At 38.9% G+C, this 16,865-nt stretch overlaps 1 protein-coding gene across 1 annotated transcript in view; it reads right to left on the minus strand.

Annotated features, from left to right (window-relative positions):
- Positions 1–2,451: 2,451 nt before the first annotated feature.
- Positions 2,452–16,865, minus strand: part of JAM2 (junctional adhesion molecule 2) — an 89,209-nt gene continuing 74,795 nt past the window's right edge. The window contains exon 10 of the mRNA XM_049858549.1: positions 2,452–5,928. Coding sequence (XP_049714506.1) covers positions 5,896–5,928 — 33 coding nt within the window. The 3' untranslated portion in view covers positions 2,452–5,895. The remainder of the gene's footprint in view (positions 5,929–16,865) is intronic.

A 16,865-nucleotide genomic window follows, 5' to 3' on the forward strand; every position in this document is an offset into this window, starting at 1 on the left:
AGCACCCTAAATTCAGACTTCTAGCCTGCTGGACTATGAATAGCGTGTGTCAACAAAGGACTTATTTTCTCTGAGATGAAGGGCCAACTTATCTCCATTTTATGACCTCTTTGTTTTCAATGTCCAATGTGCTACTTTAAGTGCTTCTTTAAAGATGGTATAAAAATTAAGAAGATTTTCTAAGAACTGTACCTGGATTCCTAAAGTTGTTCACGCCATTTAACTTTTCATTCTCAAACTCACTTCCTTTCCAAATATGTAACTACCTTTATATTATATTGAACTTGCTGTAGGTTGAAAAACTTTTTTAAATTTTAAAATGTTAACATACAGTAAGAGAAACAAATGTATACATAAAGATATGACATATTCATATAACACGATATTCATTGAGACTTTCCTATTGTCTAAAGACTGAAGACAAGTACTACACTTTCTAAAGAAAGCCTAAATACTTTGAGTTCAGATACCCCCTCCAATGTTTATGAAGAGACAGTGCTGCCCAGAAGCCATTACCCTAGTCCATTCCCCTTCCGTGGCGCTACCGAGTGGGTTCAAACCCCCAACCTTTAGTTGGTAGTAGTGCAAACCATTTGCGCCACCTAGGGACCTACTATTAAATACACTGTTAAATACTTTGGGGCTTATAAAGATGTATAAAATATGGTTTTTAGAGTGTTTCCAAACTAGTAGCCAGACATATACACAGGTAAGTATATTGAGATAGGTTTCTATCTATTATGAGATAGATAGAAACCAATAAGTGCCATAACAGGATCAAGGAAGTGCCATGAACATTCAGAGACTAAACTTCTTCCAGCAGGGGTAATACGGGAAGGCTTCGTAGAGGAAGTAGAACTGGAGCTGTCCCTTAAGGAATGGGTAAAATTTACATTTCCTGTGACCAGGAGAATTAGCATTCCAAATTGAAGCGTTACGGTAAGTAAATGTATGTTGTTGTTGGGTAACAGTGAGTTGATTTGGACTCAACTCATAGCTACCACATGTGACAGAGTAGAACTGCCTTATAGGGTTTCCTACGCTGTAATCTTTACAGAAGTAGATTGCCTTGTCTTTCTCCCACAGAGCCACTGCATATGTGGTTTCAGACCTCCATTCTTTCGGTTAGCAGCTGAGCACTTAACCACTGTGCCACCAGGGCTCCTTAAGTAAATGTAAAGTGGAGAGAAAAAAAATGGGTTAAGATAAACTGACTGTAGATAGTTTGATAAAAGGGTGTATTCATTCAAATCACGGTAGGTAGACAGACAGATAGGTTGTGACCATACGAAGGTGTGTGTGTTTGTGGCGTGGAGGATGGCATTGGGGAGAGGGATTTGCATTCCAGGCTAAGGACTTTAGACCTTGGGAGCCCTGGTGGCACAGTGGTTAAGAGCTTGGCTGCTAACTAAGAGCTCAGTGGTTCAAATCCACCAGCCCACTCTTTGGAAACCCTATGGAGCAGTTCTACTCCATCCTACAGGGTGGTTATGAGTCAGCGTCGACTCGACGGCAATGGGTTTTTTTTTTAATAGACCGTGTACAGGAGAAGAGCAAAAGGTTTTTAGCAAGCAGGAGGGAGAAGAGGGAGAGGTGAGTTAGCGTTGTTTGAAAGAGTAATCTGGCAGTAACTGAGGGATGGTGGAGGAAAGAAGAGACTAGAGGGGGATGCAGCCTTTATTTAGCACAGGAGAGACCAAAATTATAGCTCAGAGACGGGACACTTGAGGGAGCAGGGTTCCAGAAGTCATAAAGAGAGACAGTAACAAAAGCCTGAGATAAAAGGATTGAAGTAGTGACAGGATAGCCAAGCGGGCCAGAGAGTAAATGGGAGTTTAAGGATGGGGAGACTCAGGAAGGGTGGTGGCGGTGATGGTGGAGATTAAATGTATTCATTATGGTTAGCTTCTTTTTTTAAAAAAAAAATAAGGTTAGAGATTTGGTCATGGAGAGTGAGGAAGAGTAGGAGAGAATGAAAGGGCCCACTCTGGACATGTTGTCAGGAGGGACCAGTCCCTGGAGAAGGACATCATGGTAAGGTAGAGGATCAGCAAAAAAGAGGAAGACCCTCAACAAAATGGACTGACACTGCAACAATGGGCTCAAGCTTAACAACGTTTGTGAAGATGGCGCAGGACCAGGCAATGTTTTGGTCTGTTGTACATGGGGTCACTGTGAGTCAGAACCTACTTGACAGCACCTAACGGCAACAGGGAGTAAAAGAAAGGCAAAAAAAAAACCAAAAAACAAAAAAACTAAACTTATTGCCTTTGAGCCAATCCTGACTCATAGTGACCCTATAGGACAGAGTAGTGCTGCCCCAGAGGGTTTCCAAGAAGCGGCTGGTGGATTCCAACTGATGACCTTTTGGTTTGCAGCCTGGGTTTGTAACCACTGCACCACCAGGGGGCCAAAAGATATGCAGAAAGGTGTTATAGGCTGTGAGACTGGGTTTGACAAGCTGGAGATTACTGAGGATGAAGGGCAGGTGTGGTGAGAATGAAGGACATGAGGACTTAAAAGGAAGGAGTGTTGAGTGCAGAGGAGAAGTATTGGGTGTCCTGGATCAGACAGACCAGGGTTTACACCGAGTCTTCACCCTTCAATTCTGAGACCTTGGCAAGTCACTGTCTCTGAGTCTGTCTCATCTGTAAAATGACAACATTGCCCACTTATTAGCCCTGTTGAGATAAATGCGATTTTATACACCTTTACCCCCACTTGCTCTGACATATATAAAGTGTTCAATAGTCTTTGCTTTTCATTTTCAGAGCAGTTTTTCAGAGTTTGAGAGGTTGGCAGGCATCCAGACTGAGAGAAGATGAGATTCTAGTCTTCAGCAGGTCAGGAGCTAGCCTTGCAGCTACCATGGTAAGAGGGTGCAGTTTCCTGGGTTTTATTTAACAACAATTGGTGGATGATATGCTCCCTGCACTGTTTAATGGGGCTAAAACTTTAACAAGTTCAGCTATTTTTATTAACGCATTTAATACATTAATCAAATAAAACCACCTGTGAGATGAAGGAAGCTCTTTGCAAAGTTGTATTGAAAAACAATCACTCGTTCCAGATTTAGTTAGGTTAAACCCCCAACTAAAAATAAGTTAAATCTAGTTACAACAGCAACAATAAAGATTTTTTTTTTTTTAAACAAAACTTGCTATTAAACATTCCAAAGCCCTAATCCTTATACAACACAATTTCCTTACAGGCAAATAAAATCAAAATGTCTTTAAGGATTACAATGGGATTTTACCAATTGTTAGAGTTCAAGTCCTTCAAATAGAAGCAAAAGGAAAGACAAGTCCAGACACCGGTGACTCACAGTGGACATGCTTTTAAAAATTAGAAAGCCAGTGCTCAATACTGTGTCCTTTCGGTGGGAGAAAGTGGTTTTTACACAATGATTTTCACTTAGCCGAATACAATATTTTTACCATAATGTATAGTATATTTTCGACACAAAGAAAGCGTTAGATGTTAGTACTGCCTAAAATGAATCCTCTGGCCTATAACATATTAAAAACCAGCTTTTCATCTATTAGTAAAGCTAAGGCACTACATTTTTTTCCCCTAGAATGTAGATTTGTGGAATTGAGATTGAAGAAGTTGATCTTGTGTGATAGTAGGTATGCCTGAAGAGGCATCTCTGAGACTCACATATTCCCTTGGCACTTGACAATGCAAGAAGAAAGCATTCCTCAAACCAAATTCTTCACTCAAACCATGAACATTTCACTGATTTCTTACTAAAATATATATTTTTTCATGGTTCAAGGCCACATGATGAGAAACTATGCTTGCAGACCAAATCCTGTCTGCTGCTTATTTTTGTCAATAAAGTTTAATTGGAACACTGCCACGCGCATTTGTCTAGTGTCTATGGCTGCTCTCATGCTACAAAGGCAGAGTTGACTGGTTATGAGAGAGAACTTATGGTCTGCAAAGCTTAAAATATTCACTCTGGCCCATTACAGAAATCATTTGAAGCCTTCTGACTAATGTGGTGATAATTTGACCTTTGGGGATGAGGCACGTTATAGAAGCCAGACCTTTATTTAGAAAGAGGTCAGAAGTCTATTGAGGAGTATCAAATGCCACAGACAAGTCAAGGGGGGCTTCTGACAACAGACATCTTGCCGGTGACCTGGGGTCCACACTCAAAGCTAGGTACCCAGTCGGTGCGATCCATTCACTTGTTCGGTGAATCCTGGGGATTTGCTTTGCCTATTGAGCTGCAAGATCCCATTACATGAAAGATGAACTCTTAAAAACAGCCTAACTGTGCTCCAGGTTTGTCAAAGGCAGTGAGTGACCTTTTCATCCAGATATGCCTAGAAAAGCAGGAAATGCCTTAGCCATATTTTGTTTTGAATATGAAATGACTAAAATAAGTTATAAATGAGTATGCTTTCGATGTTGTTAGTTGCAGTTGAGTCGATTCCAACTCATGGAGGCCTCATGTGCGCAGAGTAGAACTACTCCGTAGGGTTTCCGATGGCTATAACCTTTCAGAAGCAGATTGCCAGGCCTGTCTTCCAAGATACCTCTGAGTGGGTTTGAACACCAACCTGTTGGCTTGTAGTCCAGCGCTTGACTGTTCACACACCCAGTGACTGACTATGCTTTTTAACATAGAGTCATTGTTCTCACTATCAATATGATCACTGGTATTTTCATTTTTGAGTCAGAATCAACTCAATGGCAACAAACAGGTTTGTTTGTTGTTTTATTTTTCTGGGAGGGGGGGCTTTGTGATTAATCAGTTGAGAAACCAGATTATTACACTCATTTTTCACTTCAACTGCTGTCACTTATGTGCCCACTTCGTGTCAAGTGCAGGGAACCACAATGTGTTCTTTCATCTCATTTTACTTGTCCAACAATACTTTCTCCCCTACATATCCTTGCTTCGCTACAAGCAGGATTGTCAAATGTCTTGCCCTAACAGAAGGGGCTCGCCGGCCCAGAATTTCACTTTATGGTTCTCAGAGACAGGAAGACATGCCATCACCGTTCACGCAGGGAAAGTTATCTGCAGGGTTACATGGAGGCTCCAGTCGCGCAAATTCCAAAGTCGAGCTCCAGGCCATTGTGGGTACTCCAAAGCTCACTGATCCTTTTTAAAGGGGCTTGAGAGGGAAGGAAATAGCAACAGGCAGTCCCAGGGGTGAAAGAAGCCGCTTGGGTTTGTGTTTGACTCTCAAAATAATGTTTAACGAAGAAATAAACAGCAGACACCAGACGAGTCCTACACGGCGCATCTTGGGAGCGCCGGCCAGGAGGTGTTTTTCTCCATGTTGCTTTCAGTTCTCAGAAATGAAAGTAAACAGAGCACAAATCCTTGGAAATAAGATACAATCCCACTACTGCCCTTCAGTGGATATATTCGTGATAAATGAGCAGCAGAACAAGGATTATTTAGGGGAGAAAAGAGGATTCTGGTAGAAACTAGACCAGACATTCTTTCTGCATCTGTCAGTATATTTTGAATGCCTTAAATCAGACCCTTGCACAGGGAATATGTACAGTTGCTCCCTTCATGTTCTGTTGGATTGATTTCACAGACAGTATGAGATATTTTAGTAGCTTTTTCTAGAAGTTAGAACATTTGTTAGCATTTCACAAACCCCAGTATATTACAGAGTATTTTGGTGCTCTTAACATTCTCCAGACACAAGAAATTAGACAGTATTTTAAGGGTTCACAGAGCTATTTGTTTAAAATGATAACAATTTCAGGTGATTTAAAAGTCACAAAAATTATAGTAAGATACCAATATCATTTCTTCATGTACCTCTTTGCAAATGTAAGACAAAGTAAAGTTTTATAATCTTTAAAAACTCATATAGTAATTGTATTTTTGTTTTGGCGTAGCTCAAAGGTGCAGTTCTTTTAAATTATAAATGACTTTGTGTGCTTGAAATCCTAGGGGAAAAAAAAGAAAACCAAATTTAAATATTATGTATTAATTCATATTTAAAGAAATGAGTATAAAGTTATATCTACTGTGAGAATCTCATAGGTACAAGCCAACATATACTTAATTAAATCTATTTTATTAGGAATTAAGTAAATACTGGGACTCAATATACTTTTGAAACTTTGCTCAGAGAGTAAAAAACTAGGACTGAAATTAAAGCAAGAGAAGTCGTGTTTGTGTAAATCTGGTCTCCAATTGTTTTCATTTGTAGATTTCCTTGCATAGAGCTTTTATAAGCAAGCTTTGAAGATATACACAAGAGATAATATATTACACTTGGAAGTCATCTGTGATAGTGTAGACTGGTTCATCAATACCCATTCCAACCACCTTTTCTACTATGAAAAAAAAAAAAACAACTAGCCAAACCTGTTGCCTTCAAGTCTATTCTGACTCATAGCAACCCTATAGGACAGAGTAGAATGCCCCATACAGTTTCCAAGGAGCACCTACCTGGTGGATTCGAACTGCTGACCTTTTAGTTAGTAGCCATAACTCTTAACCACTACGCCACCAAGGTTTCCTTCTCCACTATAGAACTATAAAAAGTGAAAACACAATATCCCAATATCTTTCTCACCTAGAGGTGGCCATGCGTTATAGTTCAAGCAAATGATAGGTAAATAATGTCTGTTGGTATAATCACTTCCCTTTCTCACCCCTGAACCCTACCCTAGTCGTGCAGTGGTCAAGCACTCGGCTGCTGACTGAGAGGCTGGTGGTTTGAACCCACTAGCCGCTCTGCAGGAGAACGATGTGGCGGTCTGCTTCTGCAAAGATTTACAGCCTTGGAAACCCTATGGGGCAGTTCTACTCCGTCCTTCAGGGTTGCTATGAGTCGAAGTCGACCTGACAGCAATGGGTTTGGGGTTTGGTTTCTTACTCTTTGGAAAAGAGATGTAATTGTTGGAAGTACATCAGCCATTTTGTGATCCATAGAATAAAAGCCACAAAGCAAAACAGATGGAGCAGAAAGATGAAAGTTTCCATCATGGATTTGCTGCATCAGACTAGGACTGCTCACCTCAGATTTCATTCTATTAAAAATACATAAATACCTCTCTGTTTAAGCCATCACTGTGGGGTTTCCAGTTATCCATGGCCAAATGCAGCCCTAATTCATGTGGTACCACTGAGGCATCTACTTAGTTTTGCCCAAGTCCTTGGTGAAATAAGGTTCACAACAAATAAATAGACATACACATAAGAAGATTGAGAACCAGAAAAACTAAGTGATTGGCTGAGGTCACACAATGAATTAATAGCTAAGCTGGGACAAGAACTGGGCTCATTTGCTTTTTAATGCAATGTTCTTTTCACATATACATTGCTTCCAACTCTGCTCAAGCACTTTTTTCCTTCTTCTTTTCACAGACTATTAGATAAAGACCAATTTTCTTCGTCTTTTCTTTCTGATTTCCTCTGTTAACCACACTCCCCTTCCTCTTTTCAAGTTGCACGCACTGAAATTTTGTTTTGGAAGGCTCTTTCATCAATAATAGGCATTCCTCTCCCTACCTAAAGTTTAAAATCCCTGTAGCAGTAACCAAAGAATACCAAAAATACAATACTCCAAGAATGAGTAATTTCATTGTGTACTGAGTTGGTGATGAAATCATACCTACAGTATATTAAGTGACTTTAAAACACAGTAATTTGACTTCCCTCCCTAGTGGGTTATAACTAAAGGAAAAAAAAAGTGCTACATAAAATTCTTAAATTGTTTTCAGTTTTATATTGTTAGTGGTAATGTTGGTATTGTTATTCTGAGACTGTTGGTGTGTATTGTGAATACAACAAATGAGAATGACACTTGTGTAGCTGAGACCTGAGATGCTTGCCGGGTACCTTTGAGAACACTAGGCATTCAATTCCTTATTTTGAAAACTAAAAAATAAAAATCAAATATTTATTCTTTCTTCTCGTAACGATTACATCTCAGATTAACCAACCATGGATGAAGAAAAGTTTCTCTTTACAGAAGTATTCCAACTGGTAGATGAAGAAGGAATGAAAGAATTGGAGGATCACCATTTAGCAATGGTAGCAATGAGCATCAGTGGCTGCTAACATCACAAAACCAAACCAAACCTGTCTCCATCAAGTTGATTCTGACTCATAGTGACCCTCTAGACAGGGTAGAACTGCCCCATGGGGTTTCCAAGGCTGTAATCTTTACAAAAGCAAACTTCCAAATCTTTTCTTGTGGAGTGGCTGGTGGGTTCGATCCACAACCTTCTAATTAGCAACCCAGTGCTTAACCACTGTGCCACCAGAGCTCTGACATCACAAAAGACACCCGGATCGCCTATGTAAGTACATAACACCAATTATTAAGTTTTCCTGATTGGGGGAAAAAAAAAGTCAAGCCTGAGTCTGACGAAGCCTCTAGATCTAACTGTATGCAATTTACCGGGGAAAGAGAAACATATTAAATGACATGAGGGGATGCAGTCAGCAATATCCAGGTGGCATTCAGACTGTGGGAAACTCTTCCATAAAAGCAACTCATTTTCTTCAAGAAATTATATTGTAATATTAAAAAGAGAAAAGAGATTTAGGAGACATATCAACCAACTGCAATGTATGGATTTTATTTGGATCCTGATATTAACAAACTTTACTACCAAAAACAAAAAAGTTTCAATCAACTGTGAGAAGCTGGAAGATTCGCTATCTGTTAATATTAAAGTATGAATTTTAAGTTTTAGTTGTAACAATGGTAGTTTGGCTGTATTTTTAAATATCCTCATTTTTTAAAAGGAACACACAAAATATTTATGAATAAAATGATGTGATGTCTGGCATTTGGTTCAAAATAATTCTGGAGATAGGCGTGGAGAAAGTGGGTTGAGATTTAGATGAAACAAGATTGGCCTTAAGCTCATACTTGTTGAAGCTAGGAGATGGATAAATGGGGGCTCATTATAATATGCTATCAACATTTTTTTTATCAACGTTTCTACATTTATGAGATTTTCTATAGCAAAAATAATAATAATAATAATAATGAGCCAGAGAGAATATTATCACTAAGTAAAATGTATTTTTTATGACTCACAAGTCATTGACAAAAATATTAAGATAAAATGGCCTACAGACAAAAACAGTTGAGTAACTGGGATCTTTCAAGTCAATTCAAGAATAGATTGGACACATTGAACGTTAAAGACTGAAGAATAGATGAGTTATGGAATGACATCAAGGACATCATACATGAAGAAAACACGATGTCATTAAAAAGACAAGAAAGGAAGAAAAGACCAAAGTGGATGTCAGAAGAGACTCTGAAACTTGTTCTTGAACGTCGAGTAGCTGAAGTGAATGGAAGAAATGATGAAGTAAAAGAGCTGAACAGAAGATTTCAAAGGATAACTGAAGAAGACAAAGTAAAGTATTATAATGAAATGTGCATTCAGCATTTCTCAAGCTGAAAGAACAGAATTAAAAATTCAAGCCTCTAGTTGTAACACTGAAGGATTCTATGGGGAAAATGTGAAACGACACAGGATTCATGCCAGTAATGCCCAGGTGAGATGGTATCTCATTGTCGTTTTGATTTGCATTTCTCTAACGGCTAGGGATCGTGAGCATTTCCTCATGTGTCTGTTGGCCACTTTAACATCTTCTTTGGTGAAGAGTCTGTTGGTTTCCTTTGCCCATTTTTTAATTGGATTGTCTTTTTGTTATAGAGGTGTTGGATTTTCTTGTTGATTTTAGACATTAGACCTTTGTCTGATTTGTAATAGCCAAAACTTTTTTCCCAGTCTTTAAGTTCTGTTCTTACTCTTTTAGTGAAGTCTTTTGATGAACATAAGTGTTTAATTTTTAGAAGATTCCAGTTATCTTCTGAAGTTTGTGTGTGGCTGGTTTATGGTTCGTATCCTGTTAATGCTGTGTATTAGGACCTCTAGCGATGATCCTATTTTTTCTTCCATGAACCTTATAGTTTTTGGCTTTATATTTAGGTCTTTGATCCATTTTGAATTAGTTTTTCTGTATGGTGTGAGGTATGGGTCTTGTTTCATTGTTTTTTTTTTTTTTTTTTTTTTGCAGATGGACATCCAGTTTTGCCAGCACCATTAGTTAAAAAGACTGTCTTTTCCCCATTTGATGGACTTTGGGCCCTTGTCGAAGATCAGGTAACCCTAAGTGGATGGATTTACATCTGGGTTCTCAATTCTGTTCCATTGGTCAGTGTATCTGTCATTGTATCAGTACGAGGCTGTTTTGACTACAATAGCTGTATAGCAGGTTCTGAGGTCAGGTAGTGCGAGTCCTCCTACTTTATTCTTCTTCTTCAATATTGATTTACTTATCTGGGGCTTCTCCCCTTTCCGTATAATGATTGGTTTTTTCCATCTCTTTAAAGAATGTTGTTGGTATTTGAATCGGGATTGCACTGTACTTGTGAATTGCTTTGGGTAGAATTGTCATTTTCACAATGTTGAGTCTTTTCATGAGCATGGTATGTTTTTCCATTTATGTAGATCTCTTTTGGTTTCTTGAAATAGTGTTTTGTAGTTTTCTTTGTATAGATCTTTTACATCCCTGGTTAGATTTATTCCTAAGTATTTTATTTCTTTAAGGGCTGTGATACATGGTATTGTTTTCCTGATTTCCTTTTCATCGTTCTCTTTATTAGTGTATAGGAATTCAACTGATCTTGTATCCTGCTCCCCTGATGAATCTATTAGTTCCAGTAGTTTTTTCATGAAGTCTTTTGGGTTTTCTATTGATAGTATCATATTACCTGCAAATAGGGACAGTTTAACTTCTTCATTACCAATTTGGTTGTCCTTTATTTCTTTTTCTTGCCTTACTGCTCTAGCTAGGACTTCCAGCACAATATTAAATAGGAGTGGTGATAAAGGGCATCCTTGTCTGGTCCCTGTTCTCAAGGGGAATGTTTTCAGCCTCTCTCCATTAAGAATGATGTTGGCTGTTAGTTTTGCATTACATCAAGAAATTTCCCTTCTATACCTATTTTATTGAGAGGTTTTTTTTTTTTTATCAGGAATGGGTGTTGGACTTTGTTGAATGCCTTTTCTTTATAGATTGAGATAATCATGTGATTCCTTTATTTATGTCATGGATTGCATTGATTTTCTGATGTTGAACCATCCTTGCATACCTGGTATGAATCCTACTTGGTGTATTATTTTTTTGATATGATGCTGAACTCTATTGGCTAGAATTTTGTTGAGAATGTTTGCATCTATATTCATGAGAGATATTGGTCTGTGATTTTCTTTTTTTGTGGTGTCTTTGCCCGGTTTTGGTATCAGGGTTATGCTGCCTTCATACAATGAATTTGGAAGTACCGCTTCCTTTTCTATGTTCTGACAGAGTTTGAGTAGTACTGGTGTGAGCTCTTCTCTGAATGTTTGGTAGAATTTTCCAGTGAAGCCATCTGGGCCAGGGCTTTTTTTGGGGGGGGAGTTTTTTTTTTTTTTTTTTTTTAACCTTTTCAGCCTCTTCTCTTGTTATGGGTCTGTTCAGACTTAAAAATCATTTTGTGTTAGTTTGAGTAGGTAGTGTGTTTCTAGAAATTTGTCCATTTCCTCTAGGTTTTCAAATTTGTTGGTGTATAGTTTTTCATAATACTGTGTTATGATCCTTTCTATTTCAGTTAGGTCTGTTGTAGTGTCCCTCATTTCATTTCTTATTTGGGCTATTTGCATCCTCTCGTGTTTTCCTTTTGCCAGTTTGGCCAGTGGTTTGTCAATTTTGTTGACCCTTTCAAAGAACCAACTTTTGGATTTGTTGATTCTTTCTACTGTTTTTCTGTTCTCTATTTCATTTATTTCTGCTCTGATCTTTATTATTCCCTTCCTTCTGGTGACTGTGGGTTTTTGTTTTTGCTGTTCTCTTCTATTTGTTCGAATTGTGTAGGTAATGTTTTGATATTGTCCCTTTCTTCTTTTTTGATATGTACATCTATTTCTATAGATTGACTTCTGAGGAATGCCTTTGCTGTGTCCCAAAGGTTTTGGTATGATGTGTTTTTATTCTCTTTTGAATCTAGGAATTTTTTTATTCCGTCTCAGATTTTTTCTATTACCTAGTGGTTTTTAAGCAGGGTGTTATTCAGTTTCTATGTAATTGATTTTTTTTTCCTTGCACTTCCTGTTGTTAATTTCTACTTTGATGGCATTGTGGTCAGAGAAGACACTTTGTATTATTTAAATGTTTTGGATTTTGTTGAGGGTTGCCCTGTGGCCTAAGATGTGATCTATTCTGGAGAACGTCCCATGTTCGTTGGAAAAGAATGTGTACTTTGCAGCTGTTGGGTGGAGTGTTCTGTATATGCCTGTGAGGTCAAGTTGGCTGATTGTGCCCTTTAGCTCTTCTGTATCTTTGTCGAGTTTCTTTCTAGATGTTCCGTCCTTTACCAAGAGTGGTGTGTTGAAGTCTCCTACTATTATTGTGGAACTGTCAGTTTCTCTTTTCAGTGCTATTACAGTTTGTTTTATGTATTTTGGAGCCCTGTCATCAGGTGCATAGATGTTTATTATGGTTATGTCTTCACAATGGATCATTCCTTTAATCACTATATACCCACTGCTGTCGAGTTGTTTCCGACTCATAGTGACCCTATAGGATGGAGTAGAACTACAAACCGCCGACCTTTTGGGTAGCAGCCGTAGCACTTATTAATCACTATATAGTGCTCTTCTTTTTATGGTGGATTTTGTTTTAAAGTCTATTTTATCTGAGATTACTATTACCACAAGATGTTTGCTTGATATATATATTTTTTCCATTCTTTGATTTTTAATACATTTACATCTTTGTTTCTAAGGTGTGTCTCTTATAGACAGCATATTAGTGGATCCTGCTTTTTAATCCATTCTGCCACTCTCTGTCTCTTTATGGGTGCATTTAAGCCATTTACATTCAGTGTAATTGTTGATAGGTGTGAGTTTATTGTTGTCATTTTGTAGTGCTTTTTTTTGTGTGTGTGTGATGCTGACGTTTTCATTATTTCTCTTACTGTCCTGTACAGAATTTCTTTTGTTTATGGATTTTTTGTAGATTTTGCTTTTACTGAGACTTTACGTTTTTCTTCTTTATTTTGATGAGTAGGTTTGTTCAACTTTCTTTGTGGCCACCTTGAAATTGACCCTTATCTTCCTAGTTTTGAACCAGTGTATTATTACTCGGTATCACCTTGCCTTCCTCTCCATTAGAAAGTTCTATAACTACACTGTTTATTCCCTCTTTTATTGTTCTGATGTTGTTTTCATTTACAGATTAACCTCTCTGGTTCCCTGTTGAAAATCTTTCGGTTTTGGATAGTCCTTGTGAGTTCATTTCCTAGGTTGGTACCTGGCTGGTACGATCTTGTGTCCTGGGTTCAAGTTGTGCTCTGATGTTTGTTCTGAAACCGAAGGATTCCCTTTCATAATTCATGTAAGTTTGGTTTGGTTTTTACATATTCCCTTAATTTCTGTTTATCTGGAAATGTTCTAATTTCACCATCATATTTGAATGAGAGTTTTACAACATATATAATTCTTGGTTGGCAATTTTTTTCTTCCAAGATGTTGTATATTTCATCTCACTGTCTTCTTGCCTGCATGGTTTCTGCCGAATAATCAGAGCTTAGTCTTATTGTTTCCCCTCTGTATGTGACTTTTCATTTTTCTCGAGCTGCTCTCAGGATTCTTTCTTTGTCTTTGGTTTTAGCAAGTGTGATTATGATACACCTTGGTGATTTTCTTTTGGGGTCTATCCTATATGGTGTTCATTGAGCTTTTTGGATGGTCAGTTTTTCATCTCTTATTTTAGGGTAGTTTTTTGTCAGCAATTCTTTAGTGATCCTCTCTGTGTTTTCCGTTTCCTCCCCCTGTTCTGGATCTCTGATCACTTGTAAACTTTTGCTTTTGATTGTATCCCACATAATTCTCAGGGTTTCTTCAGTCTTTTTTCTGATTTTTCCCAAACAAAGTTGGAGCCAAGTATTTGTCTTCAATTTTGCTGATCCTGTCTTCCATTGTTTCAAACCTGCTCCTCAGCCCTTCAATGACACTGTCCATTTCTGAAATCTTATTGTTTATCTTTTGGATTTCTAATTGTTGTTTGTATATGATTTCTAGTTGTGAATTTATTTTGGCATTTTGTTCCTGTATTATTTCCTGAATTCTTCCATTTTCTGTCTGTATTTTCCATGAATTTGTCTATTTTTTCCTCATTTTTGTCTACTTTTTTGCTTCAACTCTTAGATAGCTCTGAATATTAGAGATCTGAATTCCCTATCAGGTAGTTCTAGTGCCTCTTCTTCTACTGGCAAGTCACCTGGTGTTTTATTTTGGATGTCTACTGGAACCATCTTGTCTTGTTTGTTTTATATGTTTTTATATTATCTGCTGTCTATGGGAGATTCAGTAGTTATTTTCTTCATTTATTGATTGTAGATTTGATTGTTTTGTCCTGCTTTTTTTTTGTTTTATTTGATATGTCTGAGCAGGTGGGCTGTGCGTTCTTTGTTATTTGCTTATCTGTGGACATGATACTTTTCACCTCCTTGTCTAATGGGCAGGGCCAGTCACTCAGCTGTGGTGCAGCAGGGCAGGCACAGCTGAAGAGTAAGGGCTGGGATGGGTTGTTTGTGGCATGTACTAGGGCTGACAGGGCAGGATGGGAGTCAGTGCAGGGCAGGTTCCAGTAGGCTGTGCCTGTGCTGCTCAGGGGTGTGATATTCAGTGCATGGTGCAGGTAGGCAGGAAGGAGGGGAAAGGTTGTGATGTGTGGACAAAGAAATGGCACTGAGGTAGCTGGCCAGTGTGAACAGGGTAAGTCCAAGCACCATGGAGCTGGAGCTGGTGCCTCCCGGCCAAGAGCCTGTGCCCGGCACGAAGCGGCAGAAGCTGAGCAGAGGGAAGAAGGGTAGGGGTGGGAAAGCATATATCGTTGGTTACTGGGTGCTCTGTCTCCTGCTAGGAGCTCTGTGAAGCTGCTTTCCCATATTCCCTGCCACCGATCTCCAGTGTGGGCAGGGCAAATCCAAGCAGGATGGAGCCTGCACTTCTTGGCTGGCTGAGCAACTGCAGCCAGCTAAGAAGCAACAGAGGCTGAGCAGGGGGGAGAAGGGCAGGGGGTAGGAAAGCATATATTGCTGTTTACTGGGGGGTCTGTATGTCTCCTGCTGGGAGCTCCATGAAGCTGCTTTCTCGTACTCCTTGTCCACTGATCTCTGACAGGAGTCCAAGATGGTGAATCCGTGCTGCGTTAGCTGATACGGGGACCTCTGTTTGTATCTCTCCTCGCTCTCCGTTCTCTGTCAGTTTCTTATTCCATTCAGTGCTTGGCTGAGTTCTTTATCTCTTCGTTTGATGCTTAGGGTTCCAGGACTGACGTTTGTCTCTGTTTTACTTAGTTTTTCAGGCCTTTGGTGTGAAGGGACGACATGGTGCTGCTATCTATAGTGCCATGATCTCTCTGCCTTGTTACTCTCTTTTTATCTTCTCCAAAACCATCATTTTGAATGGTCACATATTTTTTGGTATGATGAACTTCCTTTTACATTTCACTTTTAACTTTTGATGACTTATTTGAAAAATAAAGCCTATTAAATGGGCTTATGACCCAGCTAAATACTGATAAGAATTTGGTTCCTCTTGAAGACCCAACTTTCAAACAGCCATGGACCATCTGATACACCCTGCCCATTCCCAAACATGTGGATCCCAGCTGAGACCAACTTAAGCCTTGAATCCCAGTGTAATTCTAACAACTTTGACCAGAGCCTGGTGTCAGTTCAGAAAAATCTCTGAGTGATTGGATTAATTCTGAGGTTCTGTGAAAACTTCTAAGCCATTCAGAATGAATCTCGTGGATTCAGTTTAGTTTCCCAATAATTTTACTTCAGCTCAGATCAGTATCCTAGTGTTGCCCCTTTCTTCTCACTAGATCTTCTAAATATGTGGTTCTCAACTACGTGCAATTTTGCCTCTCCCCCCACCCCACCATCACCCCACTTCCCCAGGGGACATTTGGCAATGTCTGGAGATATATTTGGTTTTCACACCTGGTAATGGTGGATGTGCTATTGGCATCTAGTGGGTAGAAGCCAGGGATGGTGCTAAACATCCTATAATGTACAAGATGGCCCCACACCAAGATTATCTGGTTGAAAATATCAACTGTGTTGATGAAGTTGAGAAGTGCAAATCTAGGGCAAAACTGGAATTGAAGCGGCTGATGAAGGCAATGCAGAGGAAGACAAAAAAAAGTAAAAGGCTCTGTTCTTCTGCTTCAGCACAAAGTGCCTCCTTAATGTTTGATGGGATGGAACTATTTTACTCTACAACTGAGGAGTACGTTCCATAAATTGTAGAGCAAATATGGGATTACATGTTGCTGGTTCCCAATTAAAGAACAATATGCTTTCAAGTGTAGTAATCTACAGAATAAAGTGACTCCTGTGATAAGACAGATCCTGGAGTAGACAATAATGTTTAAAAATTCAAATTCAAGAGAAATTTCAAACATCGGTGACCATAATAACCATCTAAGGAGATTATTTTAGATACTGATGCTCACAACAACCCCAAAGGAAATCTAAGAGAATTCTTGCCACTAAGTACTAAGTACTAAGGAATTCTGAGAGCCATCACTCTATTTCTCAAGAAAGGCCTTAGGCTTCTAATGACACTGGACTCCCCTCCCTCTCATCCATTGTAATCCTAAACAAATACTCAGAATATTGAATATCCATTTGTATTGGGTTGAATTATAGCCCCCCAAAAATATGTCCTCCTGGAGCCTCAGAATTTGACCTTACTTGGAAAAAGATTTTTGCAGATGTAATTAAGGTAAGGATCTTGAGAAATGATCATCTTGAATTAGGGTGGGCCCTAAATCCAATGACTAATGT

Source organism: Elephas maximus, chromosome 18, assembly GCF_024166365.1.
Source record: "Elephas maximus indicus isolate mEleMax1 chromosome 18, mEleMax1 primary haplotype, whole genome shotgun sequence".
Lineage (NCBI taxonomy): Eukaryota > Metazoa > Chordata > Mammalia > Proboscidea > Elephantidae > Elephas > Elephas maximus.